The sequence below is a fragment of the Neopelma chrysocephalum genome, unplaced genomic scaffold, assembly GCF_003984885.1.
Source record: "Neopelma chrysocephalum unplaced genomic scaffold, ASM398488v2 Primary Assembly neopelma1_211, whole genome shotgun sequence".
Lineage (NCBI taxonomy): Eukaryota > Metazoa > Chordata > Aves > Passeriformes > Pipridae > Neopelma > Neopelma chrysocephalum.
The window spans coordinates 44,072-71,096 of record NW_020897873.1 but is presented as its reverse complement, the minus strand read 5'-3'; the positions used below and the strand labels follow the sequence as shown (position 1 = coordinate 71,096).

Sequence of the window (27,025 nt, the reverse complement as noted above, 5' to 3'; positions counted from 1 at the left end):
TGAAAAATCTCAATAACCACAATAATACTGATCTCTTCTCTGTGCTGACCAGCGACAGGACAAGAGGGAATGGCCTGAAGTTGTGTCAGGGGAGGTTTAGGTTGGATATTAGAAAAATATCTTCCCCCAGAGGGTGGTTGGGCACTGAACAGGCTCCCCAGGGCAGTGGGCACAGCACCAAGGCTGGCAGCATTCAAGAAGCATTTGGATTATACTCTCGGGCACAGGGTGTGACTCTTGGGGATGGTCCTGTGCAGGGCTAAGGATTGGACTCGATGATCCTTGTGGGTCCCTTCCAACTCAGCATATCCTGTGATTTTGTGACTGAATTCCTCTTTAAGCTCAGTTTTCGCTTAAAAATCAGAAAAGTTAAACTATAGCCCATGAGCCTACTAGGGTAATTTTTGCTTTCTGGAAGGTTACAGCACTTTGTGTCATTTCCCTAATTCTTCATGCAGAATCACAGAATCACTAAGTTTGGAAAAGACCTCTAAGATCATCAAGTTCATTAGCTGCTTCTTTCTGTTTTGTATTACTTGCATTCTTTGTGAGACCTTCATCTCACATGAAGCATCTTGTGCTTCTTTTCCCATCATGGATTTTGAGGGTGAAGAGTCAAACACTGTTGCCAGTTTACAGAATCTGCGTTGAAATTTCCCCCTCAAATGAAAAATAACTCATCGTTCAGAACTAACATACTCGGTATTCTGTAACTTCAGTGTTTATTTCAGGGTGTTCTTCTGAAATGCTGCTTGGAGAGCCTTTTCAAGCTGATTTAATGAGAAAAAATGTGTCAACTTGACGCTGCATATATCCTCCCTTAGCTTTGGAGATCATTGCTTCTGCCCTGAATTCGAGCGCGAGGCAGGGGTGTTGATTCAGTGCTACTGATGAACTGAATCTCTTAACCTTTCTTGTTTGTTTGTTTTCTGTACAGATGTCCACACTGAAGCAGTACAAGCAGCACTTGCAAAATACAAGGAGAGGAAGATGCCTATGCCCTCGAAGAGACGCTCTGTCCTGGTTCACTCTTCAGTAGAGACGTACACGCCCCCAGGTACCTGTTGTCTGAACACAGAGACTTAAGAGAGCTGCCTGGAGAATCTGTGGCTGCCCCATCCCTGGAAGTGTTCAAGGCCAGGTTGGACAGGGCTTGGAGCAACCTGGTCTAGTGGAAGGTGTCCCTGCCCATGGCAGGGGGTGGAACAAAATGAGCTTTAGGGTCCCTTCCAACCCAAACCATCTGGGGATGGCCCACCTTGCCTGCTGAAGGCAATAGCAAAATATAAAGAGCAAATGTTTGTTGTTAAGTTGTTAGTAGGTTGCACTAAACTTCTTCTATATTCACATCTATGTTTCCTGATAATCAGGTCTCAGTTGGATTTGTGCTTTGATGTTTTTCCTCACATTTTTTAGTGTCTCATCTAGAGATACTGTAGCTGCTGAAGGTCCACATGAAAGCAGTCAGGGTGAGCAGGTGACCTTTATGCATTAAGTATGTTCTCTTACATCATATCTCACTTGGAGAAGATAATCTTAACAAGCCTATCAGAGCTGGAAATACCTCATTTCACATTGCAGAAGATTTTTTTTTTTGAAGTTGAAGAAAATACCAGAGCGTTAAGTTGCTGCTTTAATTGCAGAGAGCTCATCAGATGGTTTCAACTGTGAGCAATTTGAAACAGTCAGAAAATCATATGCTGTGATTGTTCAGACTGTTTAGGGCAGAAGGCTTCCTTTAATTTTTAAGGGGAAAAAGTAATCTTCCTGTTGTCTCACAATGAATTCTCTAGAGGTTAAGAAAATCTTTTTCCATATAGCATGTTGTGCTAGCAAGCCAAGTGGTTTGGGGCCAGTGTCTTGTATACAGAGAGGAATTTCCTAAGCTCTTTAGTTCTGGGGATGTTCTCTTGTCTTTTGTAATGTGACCCAGGAGCAGAAGCACACTGACCTCTACTGCTCTTCTCCATCATTTCTGGTTCTTACCCCTCTTTAAAAGAGGAGGTCTGGTGTGCTGTCCTCCTGCTTCCTGAGCTGTATTTCTTCTTTCTGTTCTTCCCACTTAAAGGAAATTCCAGGGTTTTTTTGCTAGTCTCACAATTTAATGTATTGGTTTTGTGGGTTCTCCAGTGATTTCATAAGTTAAAAAATATTAATCTTCTGTACTCTATGTGGCCTTTATGACCATAATGTTTTTGCCTAGAAGGTATGTTAAGTATCTTTAATTAAAGTATCTTTTAAGAATGACTGTTAAAAAAATAGTTGAGATGCTGTGGGGACAGTGTTTGGTTCTATGGTAAAAGCTGGCTTGCACACTTGTGCAGGGGTGTGGCAGGTGGGACATCCCAAATAATACCCTGTCCCAGGAGCCACCAGCCTGTCACAGACCCATCTGCACAAGCCCAGAGGAGCACTGGGAACAGCAGCAGGCAGGAACCCAAGTTCAGGACTCGGAGAAGGGTCACCCTGTCCAGGCCTCTCTCCTGGACTGTTCCTGGAGAGCCTCAGCCCTCCTGGCCAGGTGTGAAACCCAGCAAGACCAGTCAGCAGTAGAGCACCTTCTGGACTGAGGGGGATGCGTGGAGGGGTGTGGGATGTGGGGCAAAAGTGTTTTGAAACTGTGTGAGACTCGTTATGGGATGTTTAGGTGAGGAAGCACAGATGGGGAAAGGAGTAGACTTAGGGAGGAATAAATATGGGGAAAAAAGCAGGGCAAGGGGATGAAAAGGGCTGGTGGTGTGTAAATGGTACATGTGCCTGGCCATGCCCCCACACCTGACCCTGCAGTCCGTGTGTGTGTGTGCCTGTCTGACCTTCGTGCTTCAGCCGGAGCAAGATGAGGCCGCGGGATCTGCGCGGTTCTGTGTGCTTGGGCTGCAGGAGAGTCATCTGCAGACACACCCATGCAGGTGTTCAGCAGAGGAGCCAAGTGTGCTCACACTGGGCTTTGGCAGGGTTACAGCAGCACCCTAAATAATCCGAGCTGAGAGTGTGTGCTGTGGCTGTGGCAGGGAGGTGGTCATGGCCCCAGGTCTGCTGGAGTTCATGACCCATTTGGACAATTCTCTCAGGCACATGGTGTCATTCTGGTGGTGGTCCTGTGCAGGACCTGGAATTGATATTCCAACTCGGGTATTCTGTGAGTAGTTAAGTGTCTCTGGGATCTGTCAAACTCTTTCTAAGAGAGGGGTGCTTTTCATGAGATCCCCTAATCTCTGTAAGAGAATGGGCCACTGGATGACTTCTGTATTATGGGAAATCAGGACATTCAGAAATATTCTGGGGACTTGCTTTAGCTACATAAAATCATAAAAATATTTCTCTTTTTATGGGCCTGCCTTTATTTGCAAAATTAGCTCAGCAAGAAGGATCTGAAGTTGCAAACAACCCAAACAGTGCTGAGCATCTAGTCTTGAGCCATTAACCCTCTGCCTGAAATCCTTGTATTGGCAGGAGTTAATGCAATTAAAACCATGCTTTGGTATTAATAACTGAAATTTTGTTACAAACAGCTCCTATCAGGTACCAGGAAGGAAGCATTGGATTCATATTCTTTATGCTGAGGGTGGGGAGACCCTGGCAGAGGTTTCCCAGAGAAGCTGTGGCTGCTCCATCCCTGGGAGTGTCCAAGTCCAGGTTGGACAGGGCTTGGAGCAACCTGGGATAGTGGCAGGTGTCCCTGCCCATGGCAGGGGGTTGGAATCAGATGGTCTTGAAGGTCCCTTCCAACCCAAACCATCCTGTGAATCTGTGATTCTAGGCACAGTGTTAAATTCAAATTACTCCTGGCTGGCAGTAATGAAACTGCTTTCATCAGTCATCCTTCCAAAAATTTTAACATACTTTTGGTGTTGTTCTGTCGAGTCTCTCATCCTTCCCACATGGATTTCCTGTGATCAGGACTCGAGCTGTAGCCCTGATGCAAGTCTGGCTCAAGGGTGGTGGCTTCTCTGTCTTGGGTCAGCTCCCATCCAGGAAGAGCTGGAAGCCAAGCATGTGGTGTTCTGTCACTACACACCACAGATTAACCCCTGCAGCTGCCACAGGGCTGCTACTGGTGTGACCTTGCTGTTTCTCAGTGTAATTATGTTTTGATATTACAATGCTTTTACTGTGGTCCTTTGTTTTTATATGCAGTTAATATTGTACATTTAAAGGGTTTGGGTTTTTTTCACCTCCACTCATGTAAGACACCTGAAAGCTTAGAAATATTATTGAGACTTCATTAGCCTTGGATCTGGGTAAGGAGATATTGTCAGAGTGTGTATGCTGTGAGAAAACTGCTTTTTCTGTAGTTTTATTTTTTTCTTCTGAAGTGATTTTAGATTGCAAACGTGGTGGTTTGGTTTGTTTTTTTTTTTCAGTCCCTGGCTGTTTGTAATCCTATCTTGTTCCATATTCCCGTAATTGTTTATTTTTGCTTTCTGCCTGAAAGAAAGGGAAGGTTGCAAGCATTGGGGGACAGGTTTGGCTGTTCTCCAGGAGCAAATGGAGTCAGCTGCCAAAAGCTCCAAGCATGGCAGCAGACCAGAAACATCACACAAGGCATGGACCCAGGGATGGGGATGCACCACAGCTGTATCTCAGAGATCAATTGTTTGGGTATTTTCATTCAAAATTGTCATGCTTGGTGAAGGAGGTCAAATAATGAGAGATCTACTGTTTTAACTTTGAAAATGGCATCGAGTTAAACGGGCTTCTTATGAAATGGTTTCTGGTTTTTTTGTGGTTTTAGACTGTTAAAGAGCAATTGTTCTGAAGCTATTGGAAATGCACATATTCTTGAAAAGCAGAAAATTAAACAGCTGGTAACTGAAATGCATTGCCCAAGATGAGAAGTAGTTTTTTAATATGGCTTCAAAGATTTATATGGAATTGTATCTAACTGAATGATTATGTGTTCAGAGGATTAAAAACATAGCCAAAATTAAGGTTGCAGAATTCCTGATGTAACCCTCCAGGTACAGAAGGGACTGTTAGAGTATAGTAACAGACACCCTATCTTATATAAAACATATAAAGGATTGAGTTCTTAAAATGCAGCAGTCTCTTTAGGAGCACAAGGTTTCTTTCTCTAATAAGAGTTTCTATATTTCACTCAAAATCAACAGGGATGTGTTTGCTTGATATTTAGAATGACCTTTTTATTTGTTGTTGGATGGATAATGAATATGGAAAGATTGTGTGCCAAAGGGAAACTTCTGGAAAGTTGTAAATAACTGAATGGCAATTAAATTAGGAACCCTTTGTCAGACTTCTAACAGCAACAAAAATCCATCTAGAATGAAAAGATGCTTTACTAAGCATTTCTATGTAGTACTCATTAATACCACTTTATGTGGTTAAAATCCGTGCTTTCTAATTACTCTTTCATTGAACTTTAGAGCACTGTGCTTTTTTCACTAATTAGCTCTCAAAATAATTTGTCAGAAGAATCGAAAAGTGAACAATTCCCCCTAAAGAAATAAAAAAGGAAATACCCAACAAGAAATGTAATGGGATTTATTCAGGTGGGATGAGATAAAATTTACCTGTTCAGGACAGAAATATTTTTTCAGTGGAGTAGGGGTGGGATGGGATGGGATGCACACTGAAAGTGGTTGGTGTGTGCAGTAGGTGCTGGAGGGAGAAGGCTTGTTTGACTCTTATGTCATTCCAAATACTGGAGGTGACTGAGACTTTGTTTCAAATGTGTTGTAGCTTTCGTTTGCGCAAGTTGTTGCGTTAACCTACCAAAGGGCAAGGAGCAGGGTTTGTGTTATGTGGATGTGTCCCCCTGGCTTTGATACATTGCATCTCGTGTGCAGCGTGGAGAACATGGAACATGGAGAAACTCCATGTTCCCTTGTGTTGGGTCATTGCCACGTTACATGCCTGTCATGGTTATTTTGATCACAGACACATCGTCAGCATCAGAAGATGAGGGCTCGTTACGGCGGCAAGGGCGGATCAGCTCCACTCCGTTCCAGAGCCATTCCAACGTAGAGCCCTGGCTTAACCGGGTCATTCAGGGCTCCTCCACCTCATCCTCTGCATCCTCCACCTCATCTCATCCTGGAGGGAAACCTGCTGCTTCCAATACCGCTCCTGCCACCGCTGCTGCCACTGTGCTTGCAGATCTCATGGCACACACCCAGATAGGTCAGTAAATCTGCCTGTGTGGTTGGAATAAAATCAGATTACAAGTCCCAAAGCAGGGCTAAACACAGAGGTCTTCACCAGGAGATACCTGTGAATAGCCTTAAAATGTGCAATTCACAGACCAGGTATGTATGATGTATATGTATTTAATTTAACCCAAACCAGTTGTTCATGAGATCTGAACGTGCATTCTTCTTGGTAAAATGCTTGATTTACCAAGAAACCAAGGTTCAGTTTTACTAGAATCTCAAAGGAATGCTGTTTTTGGTGCATGCTTTCCAGTCTGCATGTATTTACCCTAAACAAGTCAGGTTGTGTATTTCAGACGTGATTCAATTGGTAAACACCCATAAGATTAGAAAAACACCCAGAATCTTTGGGAAATCACAAAATCAGAGGTACCGATAGCTAGGGAAATTTTTCCTGTTTGTACAAAACACCCTTTAAAGAAACCTAAATTTTCATATTCCCCTTTCCAAGCTTATTTATAATGAGAAATTTACAATGTTGTTTGACACTGGTGGATGAAAGTAAGATGGAATACATCAACACTTCGCTTTGAACCGTTCTGGATTTCACATTGTGGATTAATAGGAATCATGTTTAACTCCTTAAAATTACAAAACTTTCCAAGCTTAACTGGATTGATGAGATTCTTAATATAGCTGTAAAAACTTGCAAGATACAGAAAATATAACACATTGTCCTGTTATGTCTGTTGCCTCGGGCTGGATAAATACACATCAAATTTCACAACCAGCTTCCTAAGACCTCGCCATTAGGACTGTTTAATTAACAACATTGTATACAAAATCAATGCCTTGTTAGGAGATCAGAGTCCAGCATTTAAGCAGCTGAACGTTGAACTGTATTCAGGTTTGAAATTTCATTTAGCGGGAAATAAATAAACAATTATCTATCAGGAAGGAAGCTCAGGGATCATTAAGAGCTGGTCTACTAAAAATGTTCATAAAGGTAAAATTTCCAGTGCCTTTGACCAAAAAATAGATGCCCTGCTGCATAAGAATAGTCTTCATCATTTCTAGAATGCTTGCCACATTCCATCAGTTTTCATTCCTAGCTTGGTAACATTCATGCATGGCCAATATCAGTTCAGTTGAGACATTTTTCCTGTCTGTTTGTAGTCTTCCTTGCTCACAAGAATATGAAAACTAAGTTCTTACACTGCAGACTTTTCTGATTCTTGATAAATACTCACTTTCCAAAAGGGACTTTGATTTGTCTTGGAGCACAGAAGAAGAGTTAATTTATTTTTTCAGATAGTGTGCTGACATCAGCAATCTAAAAGGCATCTTACATATTTTAATTACCATGCCCTACTGAAATATTCTGTGTTTTGGTTGTGTACTGAATAGCTATTCACAATTTTGACATGCTGGAGAATTTAAATTTAGCAGCTTGTTCCCTTGCAATTCGTCCTCTCCAGCCTGCATTTTTAATGGTGAGCTCAGACTAAGTCCCCAGACAGTAAACTGCAGTGTGGAAGTGCAAGGTTACAGTATTTAATAAAGTCAAATAGGAATGTGCATTATTTTTAAGCTTTTTGTCTTTCACTTATAGCAGCAAGGACAACATCTACATGTTGTTTGGGGGGCTTTTTTTTCCTTTTAGTTTAATTTTTTTTTAAATTAATAAGGCTGGCAGTATGTCTTGGTTTTTTCCAAGGTCACCATCCCAACTGTGGAGTATTTCCCACCATAACTCTTAGAGTAACTGGAAATATGGATTATCATGGCTTTTAATTCTCTATCATAACCCATATGTTCTTTCTTGCATTTATCTCTGTCTTCTCATCACTAATGGAAGGGCCCTTCAGTCTGAATCCGATTAACTTTTTTTCCTGAAGTCACAAGTCTGCAAAACCTTTTTTTTTTTTTTTTTGTGACTCCTCACCACTTCTCTTTTCCTGTGTGCCACACTATCTCTGGATTATGCAGACTAATTGAATGGGGTCTCATGGGCATTTATTAATAAAATGCCCAAATAATTAATTAGGTTAATGTGATTTTTATCTGAGCATAAATCCTGAAAATTGAACTTACTCCTTCTCCCTACAGAAGACATTGTCTGTCCCCAGACAGACGTTGCAAATCACTGCAGGGTTTGTCAGGTGAGAAGTGGGGACTTGTGGGCTGATACTGCAGCATGGGAACCAGGAACACTTGGCTCTGTGGCCTTGTCTCTAGTTAAGTTGTATGCTGGAGGAAGTCTGTGGTTTGGGAATTTGGAAAAGCTAAGGGAAAAAAAGACAAACTAAAAAGCAACTCCAGAAGTGTGTAGAACAAAGAGCATTTCAGCTGTATGTGTGGGCTCTCCATAGGTGTGATTATCCAGGTCAGCTTTACACACAGCTGTCACCCTTGTGGTTACTGATTCCAGGGCATTTTTCCAAGGGATGAGGTGACACTTTGTCCTTTGTGTACCTTACCCTCATGAGAGGAATTTGGGGTTCTTGCCTAGTGGTCTCTGCAATACAAATATTGGCATTGCAGTGAGGTCCATTGGAAAGGATGGGAATGGAGTTAAATTTTTCACCTGGCAATCCCTCTAGAGCCTCTTTGAGCTGGACTGGTGGCGTGTGTGTCAGCTCTGGAAATCTGGGACCAGTGCTGTGACCACTCACTATTTTAGTGCTAATCCCTGCCTCAGAGTGGGGGATAATGTATGTATTCCACAGCACTGCCTGGATCTCCCTGTGCCTGGAGTTCTGGCAGGATTTGTGACATGCTCTGGTGCTCCAAGGGCTATGCTTGCAGAGGCATCTCCTCCAGCCTTGGGCAGCAGGGTGTTCTCCAGCTCTTCCCTACTGCATTCCTGTTTTTACTCATCAGGATTCTGAATATTCCAGGCCTCCGATTCTTCCTGTCTGTCATTCAAACACATCTCATGAGTACTGCCATTTCCTAACCTGTTCCATTCAAAGCCATTCCATAATCTAGGTTATAGTTTTGGAGTGATGAAAACAACTTTTTTCGTGGGCAGTTAGTGATAGGACAAGGGGGAATGGTTTTACAATAAAAGAGAAGAGAGATTTAGATTAAATATTAGGAAGAAATTCTTCCCTGTGAAGGTGGTGAGGCCCTGGCACAGGTTGCCCAGAGAAGCTGTGGATGCCCTGTCCCGGGAAGTGTCCAAGATCATGTTGAATGGAGCTTGGAGCATCCTGGGATAGTAGAACGTGTCCCTGCCCATGGCAGAGCTTGGAATGAGATGAGCTTTAAGATCCCTTCCAACCCAAACCATCCTGTGATTCTGTGACGTTCCCTAAGCATTTCTCTACACCCAGGAAACGAGGCACAGCTCCAACCAGGGCGGGCTTTTGCCTCCAGGTTGTTACAAGGCGGTTCTCAAGCCCCTGTGAGTACATGAGGATTTGGGAAATGCCCTGCTGTAGGAAGCAACTTTGATTATATTATTTCTTAGGCCTGCCTGATGAGCTCCCTTATCTGTCTTGCATTTCTCCAGAGAACCACTCTGCACCCCCAGACGTGACCACTGGCCTGGTGGAACATCTGTACCACGAGCACCCGCAGGTAGCGTCGGTGCGAGGAGTGCCCAGAGGCTACAACAGCAGCATTTTGGAAACTGCAGATGGTGATTGCATTATAACCTCCTACCTTTCCATCTATGTCCCTTTATATATATATATATATGTTTGCATATTCGTCCTATTGCCTCAGGGCTTTAAATTTCGATAAATTTTAAAACACCTACTTACTTACATTTCATTTAAACTAAATCTACTGCATATACAAATAAAGATCAGCATTCAGCAAGGTTTTTGTGTTGTGACTATTTTTACAGAAATTTTAAAATATTGGAAGATTCACTTATTTTTCCCAAGCTTTCTGGCCCTGTCAGAATGGAATGAAAGTTAAGATGTAGCAAACACCTAGACTCCTGGAGTAAAGAGCATTCCTCACGTTTCTGTTGGAATCTCGTGAAGGGGTCAGTGGTTTGAAAAGCTGAAATAAAGTGTGTGGTGTCTGCATCAACCAGGTAGCCAGGGAACAGCACTGTTTGAAAACAAATAAAGCTGTTTTCTTCCAAACAAGGTACTCATCCTGAATGACTTTTCCACCTGAAAGCTGTGTGTTTTAGTGTATGTTTGTTAATATATGACAAATAATAAATCTTTTCCATTTGACAGGTGTCCCAGTGAATAGCAGAGTGTCCTCTAAAATCCAGCAGCTGCTAAATACCTTGAAAAGACCAAAGCGCCCACCTTTGAAAGAATTTTTTGTGGATGATTTTGAAGAACTACTAGAAGGTTAATTTTCTTTCAGATACACTTTTCACTCTTTGTGCAAGACTGAACTGATACTTCTTAGCAAGTGTTGGTTTCTTGTTCTCTTCCCAATAGAAAACAAATCATGGTAGAATTGTTACAGTGAAGAGAGAGGTCACGTTATCACAAGTGAAAGATAATTTTCAACTCAGCCCTCCTACTCAGTTGTGACATTTCTGAGCCACTGCCACTAGATTCCCTCTACTACTGGTTTGACGTTTTCAGAAATGAGATTATTGTGATTCTGGTCTTTTGCTGAAGTTTCTTCAGACAGGGTTGGGTGGACTTCCATTGAGGTGCATGTAGTTGTGGAGAGCATCACTTGGAACCATTGGTTTTACTTATTGCCCAGATTGAGGGTTAGCTAACTCCAACTAGGACTTTGGTTTGTTAACTAAGATCAAGAGACTTTACGTTCTGGAGCAACTTGGAGCAGGATTTTAACAAAAGGCCTTTATTTACAAATATATTGTTAAGCATAGTGTCATTTTTCGTCACCTATTGAGAATTCAGTGCAGCAAAAATCAATCCCCAGATGTTGGTGAAGCCATTATCTCTGATAACCCATCTTGACTTGGTGGAGGCTTTTATTGAAATAGATTAGAGACCAAGCAGCAGAAAATAGCAGCTTTCCAAAGCAGAGAGAAGTGAACTAGACATTCAAATTCTGATCCTTTTATAATGTGGAATCAGAACTCTGAAGTGATGGTCATTATTTTTTTGGGAAGCTAGCAGATGATTAGCATAAAGCAGAGAAGTAATGATAACTGTGAGGAAGAATGGTTCATGGAACAGTCTGTGAAGTGTAACTTGCACGTTTTGTAAGGATTGACATTTGCCATTTACTGTGCTCTATTTTAGTGCAACAGCCTGACCCAAATCAACCAAAGCCTGAAGGAAATCAAATGAATGTACTTAAAGGGGAACCCTTAGGGGTTGTGACCAACTGGCCACCCTCCCTTCTGGCTGCCCTGCAGCGCTGGGGAACCACCCAGCCCAAAGCCCCCTGTCTGACGGCGTTGGACACCACTGGGAAAGCCATTTATACCCTTACCTATGGTACGTGTTGGTGCTGACTGTGAGGAGGAATTAGGTGGAATAACAGTTTGCTTTATTTCAGAGGGACTGCCCGTGCTCATGACAGAGGAGGTTTGAGGTTGCTATTGGAATGCAAATTATTAATTCACTGTATGTGAAAAAGGTTTTTAAAAAAGTCAAGGCAGGGGAAAAGTTTTTGGTATTGATTCTTTTCAAGTGGCTATTTTTAAATCTCAAAGAATTGTGGAGGGTTTTTTTTGGTAAAAGAACATTAAAACCAGAACACTGGTGTAAACTGGGAGGAAGAAACAGATGACTAATAATGCACTCTTCAGATTCCCAGAAGAGACATTCCATTTTAGCATCTTCTTGCACATCCTTATAGAGAAGACTCGTACTTCAGGAGCATATTCAGAATGTTATGGAGGGAAGTGGAACTTGCCTGTATCAATAAACTTAGAAGTATTATAGTAACTTGCATTTTTTGGGAAGATTTTTTTTTTCTGTCCTGAAGGACAGGTCGCTCCCTGCATCATTTCATTGTATAGTGTGTTAGAATGTTAAACTTCGTTGTTTGCATTCTCACAGATGAAGGATGCAGGAAATACAGCTCAGCAGCTGCATTAGTTTAATTACTGTACAGTGGAGCTTTGAGAGTTGTTTAGAATATCATGTTTAGTTTTACACTAAAAAAAAAAGGAAAAGGTAAACTGAAAAGAAGCCAGCCTCTAAATTGTACTTATACTCTCTGCCAGCTGTTCTGATACAGCCATCATGGTTAGAGCATATGTAAGGCACTGAGATTTGCCAATTGAATGTTAAAAATTTTAGATTCTATTTCTTAATTTCTTTTTCTTTAGGCAAACTGTGGAGTCGAAGCTTGAAGTTAGCCTATACCCTGCTAAACAAGCTAACCACTAAGAATGAACCCCTGCTGAAGCCTGGAGACCGGGTAGGCTGCTTTTGGAAGTGGTCCCTATGGAAGAAATAGTGAGGAACAGCTTTAGCTGAAGAAAGCCTTGTAATAATATATTGCAATAATATATTGTGAAATAATCATTACTGTGACTTGTAATAATACATTGTCCCCATATTTAGTATTTCTGTTCTTAGTTATAGATGAACCTGTATACTACTGTGAAAATTTTGTTCCACAAATTTAAAAGCAGTCCCCCCTCTCTGATGAAAAAACACACGTCATCTTATTTTAATGTGTTTTTTGTAGGTAGCTCTCGTATTTCCTAATAGTGATCCAGTTATGTTTATGGTGGCATTTTATGGATGTCTCCTGGCAGAACTTATTCCTGTCCCAATAGAAGTTCCACTCACAAGAAAGGTAGGCAAATACATTCAGCATTTTTATGGTTTGGTAAATAAATGAAGTCTTTGTGTGGGGAGGGTGTCTAAATCCTACAGACCTTACATGGGACCCCTCAGAACCTGCACGTTTGAAAGCATCAACTGAACTGCTCAGTGTACAGTCTATGCTTGGAATTAATATTTACTTAGGGAAAGGGGGAAATAGTAATAATATACTACTATTAATAATAGTATTAAGTATTTTGGGATACGTAGTCAGAAATTATTTCGTTTAATTATTTTTGAAAATCCATGCGGAAGTATTTCTCAAAATGTATCCCAGAAATGCTGTTTTTTCAGCTCTCCTGCTGAGTAATGAGGCAGGCAGAGACACCATAGTTACTAGAAATACAGGTATAATCCCACACACATTGAGATTATTAGGGAAGAGCTAAAGCTACAGGCTCTGCTCCTCAGTGTGTCAGGACTCAGAAACAGCATTAAACCAGGTTCCTGTTTTACCAGAACTTGTAAACATCCCTGTTGGGTTGAAGAGGAATGCACAACCATTGCTTGTGACACTGCTTTCCTTGCCAGATTTGCTGCCAAATCTTAATTGGCACTAAGCAAAACTAAGCCTTCTCAGTCATTTGTCCTCCATTAAAGGTCTAGTGAGAGAGACGTTTGTTTTTTCCTGTGATAAAAACCGACTTAATGTTTTCTAAACATGGAGAAGTTACAGTAAACTGTACAAAAGCTTCGTCATTTGTAATTTTGCTGTAACTTGATTTCTCTGTAGGATGCTGGCAGTCAGCAGATCGGGTTTCTTTTGGGCAGCTGTGGAGTAACACTGGCTTTAACCACTGATGCCTGTCAGAAAGGCCTCCCTAAAGCTCAGACCGGCGAAGTGGTGACATTCAAAGGTGTGGTTTTATTTTTTATGGGATAAAAAGTGGCTATATTCATTGTTGCTGTCAAACAGCAGCTCTGGGGTTTGTGTGCATGGTTCTAGCTCACGCGTAAAGAACTGCCTTCATTCGCTCCTCTTGGGCAGGGGTTGTTCCAGCCTTTGGTTCAGTCCTGTTGTTATCCCTGAATACTGGGGGGAGAAGCCCTGATTTTTGGTAGTATCATGACAGTAACTTCTCTTTTTCTTTGAAGGCTGGCCTCGTCTCATTTGGTTTGTGATTGATGGGAAGCATCTGGCAAAACCAACCAAGGACTGGCATCCCCAAGTCCGGGATGCCAGCGCTGAGATTGCTTATATTGAGGTGATTTAGTGTAATATGTCCAACTTTTATGGGTACTCTGTCATAGTTTATGGGACATTGGTTTCCTTTAATCTCTTGATACAGTTAAAGAGATGACTATAATATTTTTAACTGTGAAATGAGAATGTTTCCCTCAAAGCTGCCAGGCAAGCTGTCATTTGAGTGGCTGTGTGGAATCAGGTTGAAGCCTGGGGTTAATCAGCATTTTCAGATCCCTGGGACAATTTGTTTAATTGGAGTAGAGAAGCAGATTTCCTACGATACTAGTGTATTCTCTAAATATAAATGTGTTTTTGTGCTAGCTTTTTGACTTTTTAAAAAAGGTTGCTTTGTTTTTATAATAAAATGTGCTTTCAATTCACTACTGTAAATCTCCTTGATTTTGTTGGTTATCTAATGCTTGTGTACCCTTTCTCTTCTCAGTACAAAACAAGTAAAGAGGGCAGCACAGTGGGCATTACTGTATCTCATGCTTCCATGCTGGCACACTGTCACGCACTGACTCAGGCATGTGGTTATTCAGAAGGTAAGTTAGATAGGTGTAACTTTAAAATTATAGTAACAGCTTTGAGTCTTCAGACAATTTATGTTGCAATATCATGTTCACTGTCTTCAAAGAACTGCAGATACACTGTAGTAGCTTTAACTGCAAAAAGAAAGACAAGTTTCCTCATTCATACTGGGAGTGAGTGATGTGTGAAAGAGAGTAAACCACTTCTGAGATAATCAAGAGATCTTCCTCTTAGTTGATCATGTCCCACAAAAGAGCACCTCCATAGGGATGTGAATATAGTGAGAGATCTGCTGGTTTTCAGTCATTTTCCCAATGAACAGCCAAGAACTGCTCTTGGTTTGGACCATCTGCATGGAGTTAACCTGTGCTGCCATTAACCAAAAACTTTCTTGCATGCATCCATCCTACATCAGTGATAAGCAAGTTTCACCTAATCAGTACAAGATATCTCTCGAAAATCAGATTGGATCTTTGATTTAAAATCTTTGATTCTTATTTTTTTTAAATTTTTTTCAGAGAAAATATTCAAGAAAATTTAGTACAGCCATGGTAATATTTCTCACTGGATTTAATTCTTTCAAATCATGATGAACTTTTTCAGTTCAGCTGAAGAAGTGTGCTTCAAAACTAAATTTTTGGTCTGCATAGTTCTTTGGCAGATGTTACAAACACAGGGGTGTTATAATTAATCACGGTCTTAAATACCTTGTAATAATCAAGTCTGTAATCATAATTCAAAGATGATTGCTGCAAATAAAACAAACCACTTGGAGCTTAAGCAGCGTGCTTGTTACAGACAAACAGGCACAGCAACAGAGCTTTGGTTTCTTAGCAGCTGGAAGTTTCAGAGTTGCTTTGGAAAATATTTTGAATTCTTAAGTATTCTTATAGATACACTTTTTAAATCTGATTTTTTTTTCCTTCACTTTCAGCTGAAACACTAACAAATGTCTTGGATTTCAAAAGAGAGGCTGGCCTTTGGCACGGAGTGTTAACAGTGAGTATTGGAAGGAACGAAAAAAACTGCAGCAGGTTGCTTCTCTTGGGGGTAGTGCACTGGTTTCAGAATGAGGCCACAAGCTCATCAACTCTCAAAGAATTTGTTTCAATATTTATATTTTTCAGAATAAAGTGTTTCTTTTTCAGTACATTATGTAATTTATGTTTTCATGGAGTATACACATAGTTTTCACTAACATTTAACTGTAAGACTTATGCTGTAGCTGTGATAATGGGGTTTCTTTTTAAGCACTGGTACATGCTGTCTATTTTTTGAGCCACTTGAAAGTTTTTAATCTTTTTCTCACAGAGTGTTATGAACAGGATGCACGTCATCAGTATTCCCTATGCATTAATGAAGGTTAATCCACTTTCCTGGATACAGAAAGTCTGCTCATACAAAGGTAACTTGAAAGTATTTGTACTTCGCCCATCTTTTTAGATTATTCAATACCAAACTAAATTGTTTGTATAAAATGCCTGCATATGTCACTGAGTACTCCATTTCAGTATTCTGTGTGCTGATAGTTTCACTGGTGATGGCTTCTTCTGAGAGACCTTTAAAGAAATTATCTTTCTCAGTATTTGAATTTATAACAAACATTTAAATTCTATAATCAAGCCCATTTGGAGACACTGAGTATACACATCATAATAATAATAATAATGGCCAGTCTTCGCGAACGAAGATTTGGGGAAAGGTCTTTTACCTTTCCAGCCTGCGCAATGGATTTTTTAGGTGAGACACAGCCTGCGCTGAACTGAGCCCACCCTTTAATCCTAAGGTTCATCTGCCGGGGCCAAGCAAGCTTGGACAATGGCAGTGAGGTCCTCAGGACGTAGGTTTGTTTAGAGTGACCTTCTCATAGATGGATGGCCTCACAGGGCTAACGAGCTACCATCTGCCCGGGGGACTTGGGATTCGAACCCGTGGTCGCAGCAGTGAGAGTCCTGCATGCTAACCACTAGGCCACCAGGGGTCCCCAATACACATCATAGTAGTCGAATATTTGGCATTTGTATTTGTTTCCTACATGTGTATTGTTTCATAAATTCTTGTAAATATACAAGAATACTTACATAATTTTATAATTGACCTTCATTCTGTTCTGCACACGCAGCATAATTATATTTTTTTTTTTTTTTGATTTCCAGCCCGTGTAGCAGTAGTAAAATCCCGGGATATGCACTGGTCACTTTTGGCTCAGAGGGATCAGAGAGATGTCAGCCTGAGCTCGTTACGGATGTTAATAGTGGCAGATGGAGCCAATCCATGTGAGTATGGATGTGTTTCCTAAATGTCAGTCTTGCCAAGATCCTATGTCAGAGCTGATGCTTGGGAAGTTAAACAATTTGTTCTGTAGTAAAATACTATTTGTGTGCCAGTGATGCCACTGCTGTTTGCACTTCTTGGCTATATTTAGCTGGGTAAATTAATTTTTTGAACTTCATGTTTTCATTAGTGTTATGCTCTTAAATGAATTGACGTGAACTGATACCTAGAAGATCTGTAGATACAGATATAATCCATTTTGGGCTGAGTGCTAAAGGCCAGGTAGAGCTGTGAAGTGAAGTGAAGGCATGTCAGAAGCATTTGATGTTTGATTTTAGATGCTGTGACCTCTGCAAGAAACAGTCAGATAGGAGCTATATAAGAAGCTGACATACAGTTACCCTTAGTGACAAAGTATTCTGATCCCTGAAGGGCTTTCCACGATGATAAGTGTTAGTGAGGGCTGCCAGAGAAGCAGTATGCAGTTGGGAATTTCATTCAGTCAATTGGTTGTTAGTCACTGGGAGTTCTTTTTCCAAATCTGCCATCTAATAACAGGCTGGAATGTCTTTCAGACAATTTGAAAGTATATTGGTTTTGTGCACGAAAATGACAATATTTGTGTATCTGAGCTGAGAGTGAGCATAGACTTTGAATTCCTGCAGCTCAAGCTTGCCTGCCAACAGAAAAATGTTTCCAATCATGTAATTCTTCTTTTTAGGGTCAATATCTTCCTGTGATGCATTCCTGAATGTATTTCAGTCCAGAGGTTTGAGACCAGAAGTAATCTGTCCTTGTGCTAGTTCTTCAGAGGCACTAACTGTTGCTATTCGCAGGTAATTCCCTTTTCTGACAAGTGAACTGAAGCTTTTCTTGGCTATTGAACTGTCTCACATAATCACAGAATAGCTTGGGTAGGAAGTTGCTCCAAGCCCTGTCCAGCCTGGTCTTGAGCACTTCCAGGGATGGGGAATCTCATGTTAAGGTGGTAGTCAGGAAAGACCATGACCCACATGAAGATGCCCAAAGACCTTGGCAGAGGAAATATGAAACTCACGGGTATCTCCTTCACTGAAAGGCTTTTTGTTTTCTTAAAAAAGTTTAATATTTTCTAAGAGTAGTCAGACATAAGGTGGTTTTTTCGTGGTTTGGGAAAGAAAGGTCTCATCCTCTCAACTGATGTTGCTGGAGGACATTTTAAAATGCCCCCAAAACAAGCCTTACTTACTTGGGAGGAAGAAGATGCTGAATCTTCAATTGATTGCTTATATACAATGTCTTGTAAAGAGGGGCTAGGGAAAAAAAATATTTGTAGCTGGTCTGAAAAATACCATTGGACTTCTGGAGATAGCAGGAGGTGCTCTGAAAGAAAGGAAATACTTTGAGTATTAATAGGCATATGGATGGAATATGCTGGAATTTTTTGATCAAAATGTGCCTTTTCAGAAAATCAGTTTCGAGAAAACTTGAAACAAAAAAGTTGGAGATTTTGGAGAGTTTTGTTCTAGTTCTTTTATCATCTAGTTACAATATATTACTAGTCTTGAACTCTTGTTTGTTAAAAGTGGGAAACCATTATTTCTCTGTACTTTACCAAGCCTGAGAAACTGGTACCACGTTTTTCGTGACCATATCACCATTGGTCTGTTGATTCATATCTGACTGGACTTTCTGTTTTCCAGACCTCCTGAACTGGGTGGCCCCCCTCCAGGAAAAGCAGTGTTATCCATGAATTGTCTGAGTTTTGGTGTGATCAGAGTGGATACAGAGGAGAAGTTGTCGGTCTTAACTGTGCAGGATGTTGGTCAGATTATGCCTGGAGGTAGGAAAGCATTTCATGTAGGTTTAAGCATATTCCACATAAGTTATCTTTACTATTATACTTGTGCTGATGGAATAAATAAAAATGTTAAATACCTTCAAGGTAGTATGACTTATGTTTTGACACATTACCTGAACACATGACAATTTTAAGTGCTGTCTCAACTGGATTATTCAACTTTTTCAGTAGAGATTAATTCACAATAAATCTGAATGACCCTAGGTCTTGGTATGGGAACATGCTTTTGGCTGGTCTGCAGAGTTGTTTTGCTACTCACTTGTTAGCATTGGTGCTGACTGACCTGCACCCATGTGATAACATGCAGAAGAATATAACCAAACATAAAACATAGTAAGAAATGACAGCTTTCATCCTGGCCTGATAGTCTGTGGAATGGAATGGAGGGGAACAGAATATTTCAGTTGAAAGGGACCTTGTGTCAAACCCCGTGGAGGTGGAGGAATAACCAGTTCTGGAAACCATTTTGTCATGCACATGGAGGACAAGAAGGTGATCAGTGAAGGTGATCAGCATGGATTCACTAAGGAGAAGTCATGCTTGACCAACCTGGTCGCCTTCTATGATGAAGTGACTGGTTTGGTAGGTGAGGGAAGAGCAGTGGATATTGTCTACCTTAGAAGAAGTTATAGAGAAGACTCAATCAGGCTCTTTTCAGTGTCCTGCAGCAGAACAAGAACCATTGGGCACAAACTGAACACACGAGCTTCCCTCTGAACAGAAGGAAGAACCTTTTCCACTGTGAGGGTGACTGGGTACCAAAATGGGTTTCCCCATTTGTAGAGTCCCCATCCTTGGAGATACTGAAAAGCCATCTGAACATGGTCCTGGGCAGCTGGCTCTAGGTAGCCCTGAGCTGAGGGATTGGACCAGATGATCTCTAGAGATCCATTCTAAAACCAACCATCCTGAGAGTGCCAGAATTGATATTCCAGCAAACTGCTCAGTCCTGGATTAACCTGTTTCCTAATGACATCTGTTTGCAACACAGTGCTTCCTGAATTAGGTAGAGCTGGGTTTTGTTCCTGAGCCCATTAAGTGGGTTGAAGCAAAGAGACTTTGTCTCTTCTCTGCTGTTGTCATTTGAGACTCTGCTGCTAAATCATACATCATTTGGAGAGGAGAGCACTCTGAAGAAGATTAATAAAAGTGCCAAACCAGGCCAAAGGCTGTAGCCAGTGGGATGAAAGACTGGACACTTAGTGCTGTCTGCTCCAACTTTTAGGTTGGCAGTGTAACATTCTGTGGTGCCGTCTGTCTCAAGGTACCTCTGTCTTTTGTCCTGACCTGCTCTGGTGTACTTGGAGAGGATGAAATATGGATTTTTTTGAATTCTCCTTACCCCTCAGATTTACTATATAGTTACCAAAGAACCTCATTGTTCTGGTAATGCCCTTGGCACCTTTGACTTTGCTATTCTTGGTCTCCTTATGAACCTCATGCCTTGCTGAGCTGCGGTTCCAAAGCCCTTCTCTCTGTAGAACATTTACTCAGGGTGAAGATGGAGAGCCAACTCATGTCATTTCAGCAACAATCTCTTCTCTGTACACCAGGGCCCCTGATACAAGTAAGAGGAGGCAGACAGCTTCCCACTGCTGATGAAAATTTCAGCCATCATGTAGCAAGTGGCACTGATCTTGCTCAATTTTCCTCGTTATTCCCGGAAGCACTTTGCAACCTCTAAGGATGGTGGTTCAGTTATTTTTACTGAACTTAAATTCACATTTAGATCTTCCTCCTGCTAGCAATAAAAGACTGAGCAGAAGCTCTGCATTTCATATCAAAATGAAGGGAAGGAAGCCCCTTTGAAATCAGGTTGGTGAGGCAGACCAATGAGAATACAGCCATTGAAGATATGATGACTGGGTATTTTTGGGTGGCCTCAATGTGAAACCATAAGTGCAGGGGGAAAAAAGGTATGGTGACCCAATCAGACTTACTGGCTTCTGAGTTGCTTCACCTGAACATTCAAATTCAGAGTGTCAAACTTGTCTGCAAAGGCCCAGAAGACGTTCAGCTGTGACTGTCCTGTGACTGTCCCTGCAGGTTGTATCCGATGTTAGCAGAGAAGTTGTGTGGCTTCTCTCAGGTTTTTGTTTTGTGTTAAGACCATTTGAAGCTGTTTTGAAAGTCCATAATGAAATTCCAAGAAAGGCAGTAACTTCACCTTCACATTTGGACTTGATGATCTTAAAGGTCTTTCCTGATTCTGTGGCTGGCATGTGTGTCTCAACAGAATGGTGATTTTTCTGCTTCAGCTACTATACACGTGGCATGGACTGCTACTGCTGTCTGGTTTGAGTGTCCACACTGCTGCTGTCCCCTTGAAACCCCACTGAAATTCGCTGTGCTCCCCATCTTCTGCTTAGATTACGGGTTACTCCAGGGACATGGAGGGAATGAGTTTGCCTGCCCTTTAGGTAGCCATGAATCCTTTGGTGTACTGACTGAGCTTAAATTCATTGTTGGTCCAGTTTTTATTCAAAATGCAGGATTGATGGAAATCTTTCTTTAAATTAGTTTATCCCGTGGAGATACTCCTGGCTTTGTTTTAGGCTTGGTCTCTGGGCAAGTGTGCTTGACTGTACACTAAGGCACAAAACAGCCTACAGCTGTGGTGCACCTTAAGCTACTCTTCATATTCAACTGTTAGAGTTGTAAGTCACCTTGGTTAATATTCCATAGAGCATCTGCTCAGTGGCAGGTTAAAGTCTGCCTTAGGATGTTGGAAGAGCTCCCTGTGTGCTTGTGGGTAAGTAATTTCACCTCAGGATGAGTCGTTAATGAAACACAAACCCCTGTCCTTGTGAAAGGCCTAACTGAGCAGAGAGAGGGGATCTGTGACAAACCCCTTCTCCTTTGTCTGATCCCTTGAGGCATCGTCTGGCAAATCTAAGGGACCCTTCTGGATTAGGGTGCCATTAACAGGCAGTGACAACACTACCATAACTTTCTACATGAGTGAGAAGTCTTGAGTGATTTGTCTGACTGTGTGAGGGGAGAACAGTTAAATGTGTATCATTAAGTGCCTCAAGGTGATACAACTTGTAATTGATGGCTGTTGCCGTTATAAAATACAGTAACAAGTGGCAAGCTACATGTAGCTTAAGCAGAATTTGGGCAACTTAATTCACTAACTTCTTTAAAACTCTGGTTAGCATTGGACTGTCAGAATCTGGGGCAGATTTGCTTCAATTTGTCCACATGTTAAAAATTCCAGCAGAAGTTTCTTTGTACATTTCTTAAGTCAGAACATACATAATAGAGTTCATTCTAGAGGATAATGGAATATCTCTGTTCCCTGTGACTGTCTCTTAAAATAATCTTCCAGAGTAGAAAGTCAAAAGGCTAGTAGGTATGTGCCAGATGAAAAGGAATTAATGACCTAAGGAAATTAATGACTTATTTTCAAATGAGTCTGCATGTACATTCTAACAGTGGATATACTTGTGCCTGGTAAGATTTATGCACATCATGGAGGATGTGCCCTGTCCATTTTGGCTTGGTGTTTGGCATACAGGAGAGAACATACCACCACCTGCTCGTTGCCCCTCTGCTGACTGACGAGTCGTGCTCTTGATCTCCTTTTGGTTTTGTGGTTTTTTCTTTAGATTGCTGTGCTTTCACCAAAGGCCTCATTTGAGTCAGATACCATCCCTGAAGGCTTTGTTCCATCTTCTGATCTGCACTGAACCTGGAAGTGCTTACATGCCCTAGTCTTTCACGTACTTTGTGACGCAGGAGCTCACATTCCTGGATTTCATTTGGAAATGGTCAAGCCAAATGGTTTTGATCTCATTTCCTGTGAAGATCCCAGACATGCTTTATTTGGGAACCACCTGGTTAAAAGGTAATGGATAAAGTGTCCACTTTCACCCTCATTTTCTTTTTCTGTTTGTTCTGAGACACTGAGCCCACCTGCTTGGGGCATCTTATTCAACAGACCCATCAGCACCAAGGTCATGTCTTGTGTCACTGCTGTTTAACCCATAGGCCACTCTTGATGCCACATGCCCTTCACATTCATTATCTTCCATGAATGTCCATCACAAGAGCCTCGAGGGAAGTTCAGGCATCCATGGAAAAATCTTCCCATCAAAGATAGCATGAGAATTCTTAAGAGAAAACCTAGAATGCATTCCCCTGCGATCTTCTCCTGGAGGGATGACATTTTGCCTCACCTGTTGACCACCTTTGGCTATTTTGTATGGTTTCTGTCTGGGACTGATGCTGCTAAGTTTGGCTTATAGCGATCTTCAGTTCATTTTTTCAAATTGGACTAGTAAAGATGGTAGGGAGAGTGCCAAACCTCTTCTATTCTGCCTGTTTTGTGCCTCCAACTTTCACATAAACTTGTCATGTTATCTGTCATCTAGGAAGCGTGTTGTACCTTATGCTTGAACCTGGATATGGTTGCTCAGGGTATTCAGTTAAGTTTGTCTCCCTGCTACTTCCCAACTAATCATTTCCATTCTTTTACAGGGATCCTTCTCATGTTCTTAATTTGACAGGAGAATAGCACTCCTGAATCCAAAAGTTCTATTTCCCTATAGCTCCTACTCATACCAGTTCCTAAAAGTAGTGCTGCTATAGCAGCTATTTTCTTATACTCAAGCAGAAAACTTTGGGTTGGTGCCAGATCTTGGGTTTCTGCAAGAGGAACTTCTGCATATGCAGTGTCACATTCTGGACTGTGACTGTATTTAGTACCTTTTCTAGAAGGTCAGGGAGGATGGTTCTAGTTTCCTAAATGTTGGGATGCTCACATCGTCTCCAGCCCCTGGATGTCCTGGATGTCATTGTTTCCTCTTTTTGTCTCAGAAGACATTTGCACAGGTTCTAGTAGTTACCACAATGCATCTTCACTTCAGAGGAATCTGGTTCCTTCATCTCAGTGCCTGATCTATGGAAGGAGTTGTTGCAGAACAATCTGATGAAGCTTTCAGTCTTTTTTCTGGAATTGCTCCTTTCCACTCAGTCTTTAGAATTTATCATAGTAATCAATTCCACTTGGCTTCAGTCCATCACACAATGGCACAGCAGCCTTCCACTGCAGAACAACTTCTTGAGACCTGTGCCAGTTGTGTACACTTGGGATGAGATGTTTTCTTCCAATTTAAATGTTGTACTTTGAATGCTTGTGTGACCACCTTTAAAGTCTAGATTTATGTTCATCCTTAGTTAGGAAGTTGGCTGGCTTTATGCCTATTTCCCTTTCCAGAGGAGCAGGGAGAGATTCAGGTCCTTGCATTTGACATCCCTGTGTGCTGTTTTTCTCAAAGAAAAACAGGGTTCTCTGGAAACTCTGCAAATACCTTCCACAATGATTCTAGAGGCATTTTATTCTGGTCTTTTAGTATTTTTCTTAAGGCTTCATGCTTCTAGAAGAGAGTTCTACCTAGAGACTGCAGTGCCAGGGTAGCTGTTGTATATGGATCCACTGTGAAACACTGAAAGTGGAACAAGAGAGCACTTTCTGACCCTCATCAGCACCTTTGTTCGCAGCCTTCTGCTGTGCAGGCCCCTGGCATTCTTCTTGCATTCCTGCTGTGCTAGTCTTGAAACATCCAAAGCTGAATCCAGTCTTTGGTAGGGCATCAGTGTGGTCCTTTGCACAGCGGGATTCTCATCCTCTGCCAGGATACTCCTTGGCAGGTTTAACTGCTGACAGTCGCCATCTGTCAGAATGTACATGTGGACTCATTTGAAGAAAGAAAGCTTTCTTACCAGGAATCTGTGTTCTTCGTGATGTGCAGTCCACATGTACATTCCCATCCCATCTGCTTTTCCCTTCTCTCTAATTCTTTTTCAGATGCAATGCTGTTGAGAGAGACTGAAATGGTGGTAGATGCACTCTCTTGTATGTCACACATGAAGCAGGAAAAGGAGGAGAAGCGGGAGTACAGGCTCCACAGGTGCTGCATCAGGGCAACCTTGCAGTATAACCTGGCAGGGCAGAACTGTGCCTGCTGTTAGAATGTACCTGTAGACTACCTGTATCATACAGTGGTTACTGGTAAGTATTTTTTTTTTTACTTGATCAGAGTGATAGGATTGTCCTTGGGCTTCATGGATGGATCATCATTTGGGCACTGTAGGCTAATCCCTTGGTTTTTCCATGTTAATGAACGTGCTGAGGGCTGTACATTTGTGTATGCCCACAAATTGTTGTGCTTTCTCCTGTTATTAGCACTTCTCTCTGCATCATTGCTGAAGTGTTATGTACAGAGTTCTGATACTAGCTCAAGTTATCTCCTGGAGTAATAAACTATTTCATCGGTTTCAAGTTTTAAACAGCCTTTTTTCCCATTTTTTTACCCCTAAATTGCAAAATGTGGGGTTTTGCATGACTGACTGATAGTTCATACTGTAGAATTTAACTCCAGCCTTCTAGTTCATATATATAATATCCAGCAACCAAAACTGTTGTTCTGATTTGGACTTGGAGCTGTACTAGGATTTGAGTAGCATCTCCTTACTTGGTCACCTGAGGTTATCATTGCATGATTCCAAACAATTACTAATAACTGCTAGTTGTTCTGATAGGTAATTTTTATGAAACCAAGGTAATTTTGACATCGATCTATTGGTAGAGTGAATAATTGTGTCTCCTGTTCAGACCTAACATGTTGACAACTGAAGACTTTTCTTTGAAAATGTTCCCACAGATCTGTTTTACCAGCAGTTCTTGGTCCATGCTGGCAGCAGAGCTGGCTTCATTGTCTTTATTTTGTATTGACCTGCATAGACTTACCGATTTCTTTCTTAATTTTGAGTCTTAAGTGCTAAATCAAACTCCCTTGCACTGTGGTACTTTGGATTCAGCTGCAGCTGATCTGAAGGCTGTGAAGCACTGTAAGAAGAAACATTGCATTTGTGAACTTAATCTTGGAGAACTCATTACACAGCCTATCCAAAAGCTGGAGAGAGCTCTCTTACATGCTGTGCTTTTCTGTAGCTGATACATAATTGATATTAAAATCTTTTACCTGTCAGCAGCAGAGCACTGTGTGTGTCAGCTGCTGCAGCACACTAACACTGGGATTCTGTGTTCTTCCTCCTTGCAGCCAGCGTGTGTGTTGTGAAGGTGGATGGGACTCCTTATCTGTGTAAAGCTGATGAGGTTGGAGAAATATGTGTGAATTCAGGAGCAACTGGGATAGCGTATTTCGGCCTCCTGGGAATCACCAAGAATGTATTTGAGGTTCGAACTTCCTTGTAATGTAAAGTGTAATTGTTACAGACTTATTTGTTCCTTAGAAGTCCTTTTTTGGTGGTTTTTTGTTTTGCTTTTGGGGGTTTTTTGATTAGAAAAAGCCTTGGCCTGGATACACTTTGCTTCATTCATAGAATCATAACAAGAAATTCTGTCTCTTATAACCAAAAATACCAAGTATCATCTGCAGTCAATCAGCTGCTTCTGTATTCCATAATCCAGTGTTTTGCCCATGTGAGCATTTAAATTCATCTTAGCTCTGAATTAACACAGAAGTCTTATGTGCGTTACCTGAAGGCATTTCAGTCTTTCTGCCCATATTTTTCCTTCCAGTGGTACTTCAGTTTATGCTTTCCTTTTGTGGCAATAATGAGTGTCCATATCAGTCCAGTGAGTGTCTGAATCCTCCTGTGTTCTTCCAGGCCATCCCAGTGACAGCAGCCGGCGTGCCTGTTTCAGACCAGCCCTTCACAAGAACAGGATTGCTTGGCTTTGTGGGTCCTGTAAGTGTGAACAAGCCCTGGGGGCCCTGCTTTGTCCTGACTCCCAACTCTTAAGTGGTGCCCCTGAATTCAGCAGAATTACGTGTCGGGGCACTGACCTCCTATAGATCTCGAGGGTAGTGTTGGCTTGAGTCAGGCATGTATTGCCAGGAGTGAGGAGGTTTTCCCCTCTGTTTCTAATCCTGCCTTCTTTTCAGGACTATTTGGTGTTTGTGGTAGGGAAGTTGGATGGCCTGATGACGGTCAGTGGCCGCAGGCACAACGCAGATGACGTGGTAGCCACCGCCTTGGCAGTCGAACCCATGAAGTTTGTCTATCGGGGAAGGTGAGTATATCAGAAACTTCAGCCCTGCTGATTGGGCTTTTTTCCTGCTTTTTTTACCCAGAGACAATCAATAAGTAACACAGCATACACAGGAGCAGTGCATATGAGTTTTTAAATGTGTGGTTTGTAGGAAAGGTGGCACTAGGTGGTGATATACCCTGTCCCCGCTGACTTGAAAGACAAATATTGACACCCTTCTTCGTGCACAATAGATTTTAAATTGCTTTCACAAAGTATAAAGGTAGATCTTTAAGTGTTTGTTTAAAACTTCTTTCAAAGCTTCTCTTAAGACACTCA

General features: G+C 41.5%; 1 protein-coding gene across 5 annotated transcripts in view; it reads left to right on the top strand.

Annotated features, from left to right (window-relative positions):
* DIP2A (disco interacting protein 2 homolog A) overlaps positions 1–27,025 on the top strand; it is an 85,773-nt gene that overhangs the window by 40,937 nt on the left and 17,811 nt on the right. For 3 of the 5 annotated variants that reach the window (XM_027703215.1, XM_027703214.1, XM_027703218.1), the window contains exons 4-21: positions 938–1,057; positions 5,899–6,141; positions 9,628–9,756; positions 10,313–10,432; positions 11,312–11,509; positions 12,349–12,440; positions 12,714–12,824; positions 13,587–13,710; positions 13,949–14,058; positions 14,482–14,584; positions 15,505–15,569; positions 15,882–15,975; positions 16,727–16,846; positions 17,566–17,680; positions 18,527–18,666; positions 25,752–25,888; positions 26,323–26,403; positions 26,601–26,728. In XM_027703215.1, the coding sequence (XP_027559016.1) occupies positions 938–1,057; positions 5,899–6,141; positions 9,628–9,756; positions 10,313–10,432; positions 11,312–11,509; positions 12,349–12,440; positions 12,714–12,824; positions 13,587–13,710; positions 13,949–14,058; positions 14,482–14,584; positions 15,505–15,569; positions 15,882–15,975; positions 16,727–16,846; positions 17,566–17,680; positions 18,527–18,666; positions 25,752–25,888; positions 26,323–26,403; positions 26,601–26,728 (2,230 nt within the window). Of the gene's footprint in view, positions 1–937; positions 1,058–5,898; positions 6,142–9,627; positions 9,757–10,312; positions 10,433–11,311; positions 11,510–12,348; positions 12,441–12,713; positions 12,825–13,586; positions 13,711–13,948; positions 14,059–14,481; positions 14,585–15,504; positions 15,570–15,881; positions 15,976–16,726; positions 16,847–17,565; positions 17,681–18,526; positions 18,667–25,751; positions 25,889–26,322; positions 26,404–26,600; positions 26,733–27,025 lie in introns of those variants that run through there. The other 2 variants (XM_027703216.1, XM_027703219.1) reach the window with 2 other exon arrangements.